The 12,569-nt window shown below is 37.9% G+C and overlaps 1 protein-coding gene across 1 annotated transcript in view; it reads left to right on the top strand.

Moving 5' to 3' along the window:
- Positions 1-12,569, top strand: part of GRID2 (glutamate ionotropic receptor delta type subunit 2) — a 690,454-nt gene that overhangs the window by 110,647 nt on the left and 567,238 nt on the right. The window contains exon 3 of the mRNA XM_015562999.1: positions 9,426-9,479. Coding sequence (XP_015418485.1) covers positions 9,426-9,479 — 54 coding nt within the window. The remainder of the gene's footprint in view (positions 1-9,425; positions 9,480-12,569) is intronic.

Here is a 12,569-nt window from a genome sequence, read left to right as displayed (position 1 = left end):
CCGGAAGCAAACCCGGGACCCTTCAGTCCACAGGTTTCACTGAGCCAAACCAACTAGGGCTAAAAGATACATCTTGAAAATGCCAAAAGAAAGTTGTCATTTTTTCATGGTGAAGGGACTGGAGTTTGTGTTGATGGAAAAACCTTGCTGGCTGCAGTGACTGGCAGTGGGTGCAGCAGCAGGGTGATGGGCTGGTGCCTTCCCCTGATCAGCCCGGTCACCTCCCACAAAGGGAGGCCAGACTGCCACTTAGGCCCTATCCCCAAGGGGAGCAGGGAGTGGGCCTAAGCCATCAGTAGGACATCCCCTGAGGACTCCCAGTATGTGAGAGCCTACAGGCTAGGCTAAGGGACCACACCCAGTGCACGAATTTCGTGCAGCGGGCCCCTAGTATATATATACATACAGATATATTTAGATATAGATATAGATAAATATGCACTTAGTGTCTTTCCCATAGTAAGCACTCAATAAGATATTAGCCTTTATTATATTATTAATGTAAATAGCATTTAATAACATTTACTGAATTGAAGAAATGTGTTCATGTTCATTTATGAGTACTGAGAAAAATACTGCAGCAAACTGAGTGAAGACGGGAAAGAGGGTTAACATAGAAAAGAGATCAGCATTTTTGAGCACTTATAATGTTAGAGTTGCTTTAGCTACATCCATCCATTTAACCCTCACTATACACCAGTGACAAAAGCATTATTCAGATCATCAGGGAACTGAGACTCAGAGTAAATGACATATCTGACTGTCAATAGGAGATCTCGCATTTGAACCTGAGCCCCATTATTCAAATTTTACATTCTTTCTCTAATACCACATAGCCTCCAAATTCTGAAGTATTTGACTTTAGAGATCTTGAATTTATTACATTTATATTTTATCACCACATAAATAAGCAAAATCTCAGTTGAGAAAATGCAGTTGAATCATTTTCCAGTTATTTAATTTTTTGAAATTAAATTGATCTAATGACTTCTTTCCAATACAAGTTTATCAAATGATTTAGCCTTAGGTGAAGTAGGATATACAGAGATGTACAAACATCTATTAGGGCTCTATAGCTATCTTTTTCTGTAAACAAACATCAAGTGAAAATCTGCCTGTGTCTGGCAACAACTTTTACTGAAACCCTAGAATATGTCACTGATTATTTTAAGGGAACTTAAGTAGTGATTAAAAAATGTAATTCTTCTGTGAAGCTTATATCCTAGTGCATAGAAGGAAACAATAAATAACTGCATGTGAGAGTGTGTGTGTGTGTGTGTGTGTGTGTCTCAGGTGGATAAGTGCATGGGGAACCAGGATGGGTGATAATAGAAGTGACATTTTTGCAGAGAACTAAATGAAATGAAGGAAGGGGCTCTGTGAGTGCCCCAGGTGCAAGAGCGATCGAGGAGGCAAAGCAAGGGCAAAGGATGGTACTGGACCAGCAAGAAGGCCAGTCCAACTGTAGCAGAGGAATAAGGGGCGTTGAAGGCACAACATAGCCCTCACAGCTGGTGCAATTTAATTAATAAAAAATTGAATTCTTCTGTGAAGCTTATATCCTAGTGCATAGAAGGAAACAATAAATAACTGCATGTGAGAGTGTGTGTGTGTGTGTATGTGTGTGTGTCAGGTGGATAAGTGCATGGGGAACCAGGATGGGTGATAATAGAAGTGACATTTTTGCAGAGAACTAAATGAAATGAAGGAAGGGGCTCTGTGAGTGCCCCAGGTGCAAGAGCGATCGAGGAGGCAAAGCAAGGGCAAAGGATGGTACTGGACCAGCAAGAAGGCCGGTCCAACTGTAGCAGAGGAATAAGGGGCGTTGAAGGAACAACATAGCCCTCACAGCTGGTTACGTAACTACGTGCAATTTAATTCAGGATGGAATAAAGGTTTCTCCAGTGTGTTAGATGAACATAAGTGTCAGGACAATACTGCCAGGGGTGAGGGGTGAGGAAAGATTTGACATTTGCTTCAGTCTTTGAATTTTGAGAAGCACTTTGCCAGGGAGAGAGGACAGAGAAGACATTAAAAGGAACAAAGCAAAAGCATGAAAGTTCACGTTTGTGAAGGGCCTGTCTGTTGCAATTCGATATGATCAGTAGACTTCACTATAATAGAGGGTTTTCCCCCTTTTTTGTTTCAAGATAGCAAGAAAGCCTTATTTCATGAATCCTAGCAACCAAGTGTCAGTGCGTCCCCAAATCATGATTTTAAGCCCTGATCAAACTCTAAGTAAGAACTCATGTTCATATGTTTGTCTGTTTCTCTCTAGAATTGATTTACTCTCCCCAGCATTATTTAGCTGTTAAAAAATAAATATATTAATATAATAGCCTGGTGTGTAACAAGTTAACATGAGAATATGGTAAAACAGGCAAGGCAAGGGATGAGATGAATGGCCCTTCAACAAGCACCGCTTGTCTTGATTGTTTTGGGATAATGTACCTTTAATCACCATAGCAGACATCTAAAAGAACCCCAACGCAAGCAGAGACTCACAATGAATTAAAACAGAAACAGAGTGATCCCCTGCACCAAAAATAATTGTCAAAATTTTATTTATATCCTCATCAGGCCAAGTTTTTTTAAAAAAATCCTGAATTCACTTTCAATCACTATTCAATCTCTGTTCAACAATGTAGGACACAGGAAGGTGGGTCTATGCCATAGGGTGAACCCAGAATCTCTATTTGCCTGCATTAGCACCCACCCTTCCACACTAAGAAGCACAGCAGATTGCTTATTGTGGCCAGTTCTCGGAAGTGGCATGTTTCCAGCTCCCAGGGGATGTGGGAAGACTCAACTGCTCAGCAGTAACAATAATTATTCTAGCATATCCATTTATGAAATCACTTTGGCAGTAATGGCAAGAGGATTTGGATGAAACTGTGTTATGGTCTTCCAGCTGGTAGAATAGAGCAAAGATTCTAAAGCAAAAAGCTCAGCATGAGATGGCAGATAGTGGCTGCTTGGATAAGGACAGAAGAGAGTTGGGGATCCATGCTGAGGTTAAGGGGAAATGCAAACCAGTCATTGGTTTCAGAATATCCCCAGGCTGCCCAATATCAACACTAGGGATTACTGATGCCATCTGCTGGATATAGTTGGGATTTTAAAATGTCCTCATACTATGGCTTCTCAGTTCTAATGTGAGGGAAAAAACAAAGCAACAACAAAAAAATGAAAACAAAACAAGCTAACGAAAATAATAAAAACGCAATCAATGAATCAATGGAAATTAATCCCAGCTCATATTATCTTTACTACTAGAGGCCCAGTACATGGATTCATGTACTGTTGCAGGGTGTGGCTGGCAGGGATAGGCCCACAGTGGGAGCGCCACTCATCCCAGTCAGCTGAGCAGCGCTTCTACTGTGGGAGTGCACTGACCACCAGGGGGCAGCTCCTGCATTGAACGTCTGCTCCCTGGTAGTCAGTGCATGTCAGAGAGACTGGTCAACCAGCTGTTCTGGTCATTCTGGCATTTGGTCGCTGGGCTTTTATATATATAGATATCTTAAGAAGGCTGAAGTGTTTTATTGTCACTCTGTTTTTGAGATGTGTAGTAGTTATTGCATTTGCTTTTCTTTTAGAAGAAAACTTTGTCATAGTACAGTTAGCCATATACTAAGTGGCCAGATTATTATGACCACCTGACGTTTGTAGGCAAATTAGCTATAATTTCACGCTGAAGCTGCTAAAGGGCCAGACCATTATAAATAGGGAAGCAGGTTGTTTACCACGACAGTAGAAGTGATTTTTTTCTGAAGATATGGGTAAACAATGTGATTTAACAGCCTTTGAACGTGGGATATATATTATAATGAGTGGAGCACTGTGGCATGGCGCATTGTCTTGTTGGAAGAAGCCATCTCCATTGGGATACGCCATCAACATGATAGGATGAACTTGATCAGCAATGATACTTAGGGATGTTGTGCCATTCAGACATTGTTCCACATGAATTAATCATGGGGAAATCATGCCAGGAAAACATGCCCCAAACCATAACACTGCCCCCACCAGCTTGAAGGGTTGTACTCATGCATGTGGGGTGCATGCTTTCATGCTGTTTCTGCCAAATTCTCACTCTGCCATCTGCATGATGCAACTGGAAACGTGACTTATCGGGCCACATGACTTTTTTCCAGTGCTCAACTGTCCAATCCTTGTGTTCCCGTGCAAATTGGAGACGTTTTATCTTGGTAACTGCAGACAGCAAAGGTGTTCAAACAGGTCTTCGGCTTCCATATCCCATAGGATGCAGTGTACGGCTAATTTGCCTACAAACGTCAGGTGGTCATAATAATCTGGCCACTCACGTTCAAATATATCCCACATTCAGAAGCTGTTAAATTGTGTAGTTTACCCATATTTTCAGGAAAAAATATCACTTCTACTGTCATGGTAAACAACCTGCTTCCCTATTCATAATGGTCTGGCCCTCTACCAACTTCAGCACGAAATTATAGCTAATTTGCCTACAAACTTCAGGTAGTCATAATAATCTGGCCACTCAGTGTATATGACTCTCAGGCAACTGCATGTAGAGTTTGTACTGTAAATCCATGTATCCTTAGCTAAAAATCTATGCATTATAAGCTTTATTCATGATTTATTCCTTTCTATACTTTATTGGAGAAGAGTGCAATAGTTTTGTTTAGTTTTGACTTGCTATGTTTTATTAGAAAGGAAGGAAAAAGATTAAGAGGAAAGAATCAGTATCATTATTTGGTCAGAACTATTACATATGCATTTGGGTTTTGCATAAAATATGGTAATTCAACATTTGTTTTTGTTTTGCAGAAAATTGTACTCTGTAGGGTTATTGTAAAAGCATGATTTTAAAATGACAAAACTCCTCATGGTGTTTTAATAAAATTTTAGATCTTTTAGAAATGTATGGCTAAATTAACATTGATGCAGTCTACATTTCTTAAAAAGTACTAATCACATAAAGATTTGTAATGGGAAAATATGGTTTTCATGGTTAAATTCATTTGGAATATGCTACATTCCAACTATGTTCTCCTGGAGTTCTGCAAAGCACACTAGTTAATATAAGGAGTTGGTATTTATTGAGAATTTACAGTGTGTCATGATTGCATTTAATCTTTGTTATGATTCTATTATGTGGACACTTTCAGTAATCCTAGTGACAAATGATGAAACTAAGAAAATAGATGTATTTGCTGTTTGACCTTAGAGCTCAAGCTCATAAGTCTGAAAATATGTGCCAAAATAATACATGAAAATAATAATTCACATTAATATTGCTTTTGTGTTAATTATATTTTGATACTAGAGGCCTGGTGCATGAAATTTATGCACGGGTAGGGTCCCTAGCCCTGGCTGGCAATCAGGGCTGATGGGGGCCTTCCGGCTGCTGGCTAGGGCCTTTCTTCATTTCGTGCTGCCCCCTGGTGGTCAGCTCATGTCATAGTGAGCAGTTGAATTCCCTGTTGGTCGAACTCCCAAGGGGAAAATTTGCACATTAGCCTTTTATTATATAGGATTAACATTAACCTGTCAAAATATTGAAGAAAAATGCAGTGACGAAAAATGCAGCATCTATTTATCCTGGCATTTCTGAATCTACTTGGCTGTAGGATGTTTATAAATTTTAGTAGCAGTAGTTTCCCAAAGAACACAGTTTTAGAAATGCTGATGATATAAGCTATAATATTGCTGCAGATGAGGAGACAGGGAGGGAGTAGCCTCTACTATTTCTCTGGCTACTTGCTTCAGAATAACCACTGGCATCCTCCCCCAGGCATGCCATTCAGAGGTTTCCACGTGGTGATGTGGAATGGGCAGGGAAAGGACGCAAACCCCTGCAATCATTGCTGCTGCAGGTGCACAGCGCACTGGAACCCCTTGTATAAGTGTGTGACATTTATTTTAGTCCATCCTACAGAGGGAGCAAGCTTAATTTAGTTAAGCCACAAGGTTGAGTGAAGAACAGCATGTTGCTCTTTATTGTTTAGTCAATTAAATTGTCCTCTGTGCTCGTAGGAAATGTTCCACATTTATTACCAGTGAGGTACATGCTCTGGCAGTTTCTTTGCTTCAGATTGTCTTATTTAGCACATCTAAAGATTTGAGAACAAATGACAGAAGACATGGTGATAACTTGTTGGGCTTTTCTAAAGATTCAGAAGTTCTAGAGTATCTGCCAGTGACAGATGGTCTGTCCTTTCTCAGGGCTTGTCTTCCTGACAAGATTTGATTCCCCCACCCCCACCCCCGCCCCGCCTCCCCTCATTTTGCTCATACACCTAAAGGGAGCTCAGATTCTGGGGAGGTTGATAGTCTCATTAGTTGTAACTACATTACTGTATATTCCTCTTTTAGTGGGCAGTTCCTTAGATAATGAATGAAAGCCTTAACTGTCTATGTACAACCTAGCAATACAGTTTTCAAAGGTCCTTTAAAACATGGTATCACACTAACACATGGATTTTAGTTTTGTATACATGTTATTTGGGTATATAATTAAAGGGATGAGAGATCCAACTTTTCATTTTTATATACCTTTTCCCTATAATATGGTTTCCTTCCCCAAAGAAAAGTGAACTTTCAAAAAAAAAAAAAAAAGTCCTGTATATTCACTATGTATGAAACGCCCAACAACTATTGCATGGTTTTGAAATCATGCCTTTATAAAATCACACACATTAAAATTACTCTAATGAGTTTGTTTATTGAAATTTTTTAGGGCTAGAAAAATTGCATAGCTGAGATTAATAAAAAAGAATTGCATTATATTAAGATATGCTAAATTATTCCAACAAGTAGGCCCAAAATGTAATAATGTCTCCACAGAACGGAGGTTTATTTCAGGGCTAGTGCAATACCACGTCAGGGAATGGGGATTGGTGTCTGCTCCATGAACTCACACTATTGTGATGAATGGTTTATTTTTTTAAATGCAGTAATGTGTTAATAATTTTCCTTGTTTCAAATTTGTACTGCCAGATGTCTCATATGTTAGTACTCATGAGTGAAACCAGAGACAGGAGTGAGAGGAGCTGATTTCCCTGCTCACAGTATGCAAGGGAGGGTGGTCCAGAGAGTGGAACCTGGGATTCGATATTTGAAACACAAGATTGAACCTGTGACACTATACTTTTTCATGCTCTTGCCTGAAAGTTCATTTCCAACAAGAGAGTGAGAAAGATGAGTAAGTTTTATGGACTAGACAAATTGCCAGTAAGTTCCCATTGTAACTCTTACCTTCTACTTATTTCACAAATTCTGTTGGACAAAATAGCTTTTCATTTATTAAGTTTTACAGGTTAATGCAGAGTTCCCATAGCCTGAATTTTGCTTAATCTGGCTACCTGGTATAGATTACTTAAATGGAAACAATTTAAACTAAATTGAGTCATCTCTTCGTTCTACTATTATATGGCTTCTGAAGTACATTCAATCTATATCTTGGCTTTCATTACTCTTCTCTCTGAATTCTCCCTATCTTCATGCTTTAGTCATTTTTCTTTATCTATACCTGATTTCATTTCCTGCAGAGAACTATTTTTCTTATGTTTGAGTCTTTGGTTTGTATTCCTTTAAGTTTTTATGGAATTCCCACTAATTTTCTAACACTGTTTATTGTTAGTAAATTACTGATGATTTATTTGTCACTGACACAGTGTAAGAAAAATAATCATAAAATTAGGAAGAAAGGCTGTAATTACTGGAGTAAAGTGATTTTATATTTTTTTAGCTAAAATTAAAAACTTCCCTGGATCATACTTTCTACATTAACTATCACATATAAGTGGAACATGCATGTATCTCAAAAAAATGATAGTAATGATATAACTCAAATAGGCAACATATCCTAACTTATATGATAATATATTATCTTTACATATCAGTAATATTATAGGGGCCAATGTGCTGTATTTTGAAATCATAAAATTTACACCAAAATTAAAAAACATTCTGAAAATAATTATGTACTTTGAAAAAACATCACATTTCATAAGAAATATATTTGCAATTGCATTTCTTATGCTTGAATACATCTTTCCATAGGCATTTCTCAATAGGACAAAGACTGACCACCAAAATACAATGCACACTCACTTTCTAGCATTTCCTTGCTATTTATTAGAAAGCATCTTTATTTAAAACCCAATCTTTGGGTATTATTGCTGAAAATAACGGAATAATCTCTTAAAAAAACACTCTTGCCCATTACAGTAGGTCCTCTGGTTACGTCGGAGATCCATTCCTAAGGCGACATAACACGATTTTCGCCTTAAGTCGGAACCCACCTACATAAGCACCTGTCACTCACATGGAGCAGATACACAGCAGTAATGAAGTGAAACAGTAAAAAAAAATTAAAAGAAAGGTAACAATTCTTGACCTTTACTTGTGGTAAATAAATACTAAAAAACACAAAGCACATGTGATTGATATACATTGAAATGACAGAACTTTTTTTTTTTATATAAATAAATGGGAGATGGCGACGTAACCACAAAATGACGTACATGGAGTCTGACGTAACCCGAGGACTGTCTGTATATGCCTATGTGCCTCCTGCTTTAAATCATAATAACATGTCTTAGAATGTATATGATAAGATTAGATAGAATGGAAATTCTATACAAAAGCTACCTTTACACACACACACACACACACACACACACACACACACACACACACACACACCCCTTTCTGTTTTGGCCTAAGCCAAGGATCGCTTAGAATCAATTTACCCAAAGTTAGTCAGCCAATATTGTTACCTATACATTGTTTGCTTTTACATATGTTTTATTTTTGTTCATGTTATTAGCAATTTGAAAGCCACTGGAATTACCCACCTGTAACGTAATGCTAATATAATGTTTATCGCTTCTAGCCTTTACATTCAGCTACTTGAACAAATGGATCTCTTTAGAATACATGTGCAAAGCTTTTCAGAACATAGAGCAGTTTACTTTATCAAGACAAGAGCAAGCTATACACGGGGAAGTGTTAGAAGATAAGAATGCTAAGCCAGATTGTAGAGGGGTAGGACTTAGGTATTTATTAGGTGGGTAATAGAAAGCCAGCAATGTTTATTTGGAATAGGAAGTGCAATTCAAACTCCACTCTCAGTTAAATCACTATACAGTATCGTAATATTTTTTAGTTGAAACCTATGTTTTTCCAGGCTTTTGATGAAGTGTATTTTCAAATTTTAATTAGCAAGTCTATAATGCCTGTATACATCAAACACCAATGCTTAATCCACAGTTCTTTGGTAACACTTTTCCATCATCAATTGAATAACAACTTTTCTAACATATAATTTATTTATTTACTCATTTTTTATTTTATTTTTTCAAAGTACATCCATTTGGTTTGGTTTATTTTTCATAATTAATACTGACTGATAGCTGGTTTGTTTTCTGTTCTAGGTTGTGGAGACTAATTTGGTTGCTTTTGACTGTCACTGGATCATTATAAATGAGGTAAAACCAATTAAATATTATTGTCAACTCTGGGTCCTGTTTTTATATGTATAGTCAGAGCATTTCCTCTGGCCTTGAATGTCTAAGTGGAAACAAACACAAAGTAAATGTTCATCTTACTGAGTGAATTCTGTTAAATAAAAATAGGATAAGAAGGGTCTTTTTTTAAATTATGAAGGGCTTTGTATGAATAAAATAAATGGAGAATGTCTTCCCCACTGAGTATCTTTTAGTCCTTTCCGTTGGAACACAGTGCTTGCTTCGGGAGATTATCTTTACAAAAAGTACAGTTCCTCTTTGTAAGTGAATTCCTCCCAGTGGAGTGTTTGTGTTCCTTTTATATTTTAATATTGTTTCTAGAATTTTTATATCCACTCCCCTTAAGTAGTTCAGCATATTAATATAAATAAACAAAAACAGATTTTTTTCTTTTCATAAAGGAATACAACTGTTTTAAAATCCATCAAGTTGTTAAATTCCTTGTGAAAGTTTTTTTTTTTACTTTTGTAACAACAATACATATGATTAAAAAGGCATTATAATATGAGAGCCTGTGCAATTCGTTTCCATTAGCACCTGCCTGTCACATTTTGAAAAGGACAATGAGCAGATAAGTTATGGATAAATAATGAGATCAGGTGGATTCGGTCTCAACAAAACCTAGCATTAAATAAGTTATATTACTTATGGATAAAAATAATGTATTATTTATCACTAGGTACTACATATTGAATTATAGAATAATAAATTTTGTTGCAGGGAAAAATAGCATTTTGGGTAAGACTTCTGGTTTTGCAGTCAGCAAGATCAGATCAATCCTTCCGCTAAAATTGGTTAGCTATGTTACTTCGGATATATACTATAAAGCATCCTGTTCCTCAAATGTTTCACTTGTACAGTAACTATAATAACATTTACTTTACTAGTTCATAATAAAAATTAAGTGAGATATTTATATAGTAATCTTAACACAGTGCCTCAATAAGTGATTGTAGTACATTTAAGTTCAAAGATTATATTCTTACACATTATTTCGTTGAGTAGTATACATTATTTTATGAGGTACTGAGGGAATGAGGTTCATAGAGAGTAAATGAGTTGCCTTTTTTTTCCATAGAAAAATGAAAATGATTTCCGGTTTCAAATTGTTTTTCCAACACCACGCTTCATTGATGAAATCGTTCTTTTTAGCTCAGTAAGAAAAAAAAACACAAATAAATCTGTAAACATTTTGCAAATCTGTTTGGGTTGGCCAAACGTTATGATTTAAAATTATATTTTTAAATTTTAAATCAAGATCTGTGTGTTTTTTTTGTAGGGCATGGCTATTGGGTTAAGCCTTGGACTGACCTATTGGCAAAGCCACAAACAAGTCCCAGCTTAGAGGGCACAGTCCTGTCAGCATAATTGGGCTTGACCTTATGAAGCTCCCTAGATCCTTCCTAGGTAGCTAATGGGCTGTGGGAGGTGCAGCAAGTGCAGCCAAAACAAGTGAAACTTACAAGAACAGAGTAACTATGGTGACCACTACCTTGTTTACCTCTGGCTATAAAATAAAGGCTCAGCTTACCTCTGGATCTCTCTCTCTGTAGCCTCAGCCAGGCACAGGAAGATCTAGACCCAGCTTATTCTCTGTGATTTCTTCATCCTTCACTGCCCTCACTCAGGCTTGTGAACCCTTGGCTGAGCTCGCTCAGCCCTTTTTTTTTTTTTCTAAAATTTCCACAGGTAACATGTATGTGTGAGATCTGCTTTTCAATGAAGTTTTGATATCTTCAAATTTTGTAATGCCCCTTAATTTTCATCTAGAATCCTATATAATAAACCTTAATATGCAAATCAACTGAATGGCAAAACAACTGGTCACTGTGACATGCACTGACCACCAGGGGGCAGACGTTCAACGCAGGAGCTGCCCCCTGGTGGTCAGTGCACTTCCACAGGGGCAGCACTACTAGGCCAGAAGCCGGGGCTCACAGCTGGCTAGCACAGCGGCAGTGGCAGGAGCCTCTCTCGCCTCCGCGGCAGCGCTAAGGACTCCTTGGGGGATGTCTGACTGGTGGTTTAGGTCAGACATCCCCTGAGGGCTCCCAGACTGTGAGAAGGCACAGGTCAGGCTGAGGAGCCTCCCTACCCCAGTGCACGAATGTTGTGCACTGGGTCTCTAAGTGACTAAATATCAAGATAGAGGGAAGAGAAAGGGAAGCTTACCAAACTTGCAGGATAACATTTTATATTAGATATTTCACTTTTACTTTTCTGCAAGGTTCAAAGAAATAGAAAATTTGCCAAATATTACACAACTATTAAGTGGTAATAATAGGATTCAAAACAGCATTTTCTAGTCTAAAGCTTTGGTTGCTTTTCCTTTGTTTTCTTTTCCTTTTGTAAAAATAACTTTCCTTATAGATTATATATTTGAAATGCCTGCTACCTTAACTTTAACCTTATGGGAGCCAATTATTTTATTATTTTTTCTTAATTTAATTATTTCCTTAGTTACTATTTTTTAAAAAAATAGAGAATCCTTCGAATTCCTTGTGTTTTCTTTTTTTGTTTGTTTGTTTGTTTTCTCACAACCACCTCTGATGCGGAATTGATCATACAGATTTCCCAATGTGAAACACATTGAAGTAATTTTATTTGTTCATGTCAATAGAGTTGGCTAGGAAGTAAAAGTGATGTATTGCCTCCCTAGAGACATTGATTAATCAAACTAGTTAATACTTATAATCATTAAATGGAAATGCCCATTCTCTTTTATTCTTTGACTAGAGGCCTGGTGCACGGATTCAGCACTGGTATGAAACCAGCTCTCTTACACCCCCTGAGGGGTCCCAGATTGCGACAGGGCACAGGCCAGGCTTAGGTACCCCACCTGTGCACCATTGAGGCTGGAGAGGGACCGCAGGAGGGCTCCAGAGCATGTCCAGCCCAACTTGCCCAGTCCAAATCAGCTGGACCCCAGCAGCAAACTAACCTAGTGGTCAGAGAGTTTACCTCCTGGTGGTCAGTGTGCATCATAGTGACTGGTCGACCAGTTGACTGTCTGCCCCCAGGTGGTGAGTGCATGTCATAGTGAGCAGTTGA

This window comes from Myotis davidii, unplaced genomic scaffold, assembly GCF_000327345.1.
Source record: "Myotis davidii unplaced genomic scaffold, ASM32734v1 scaffold958, whole genome shotgun sequence".
In the NCBI taxonomy this organism is placed as follows: domain Eukaryota; kingdom Metazoa; phylum Chordata; class Mammalia; order Chiroptera; family Vespertilionidae; genus Myotis; species Myotis davidii.
Note: the sequence above shows the minus strand (reverse complement) of the source record. Positions and strands in the feature narration are given on the sequence as shown.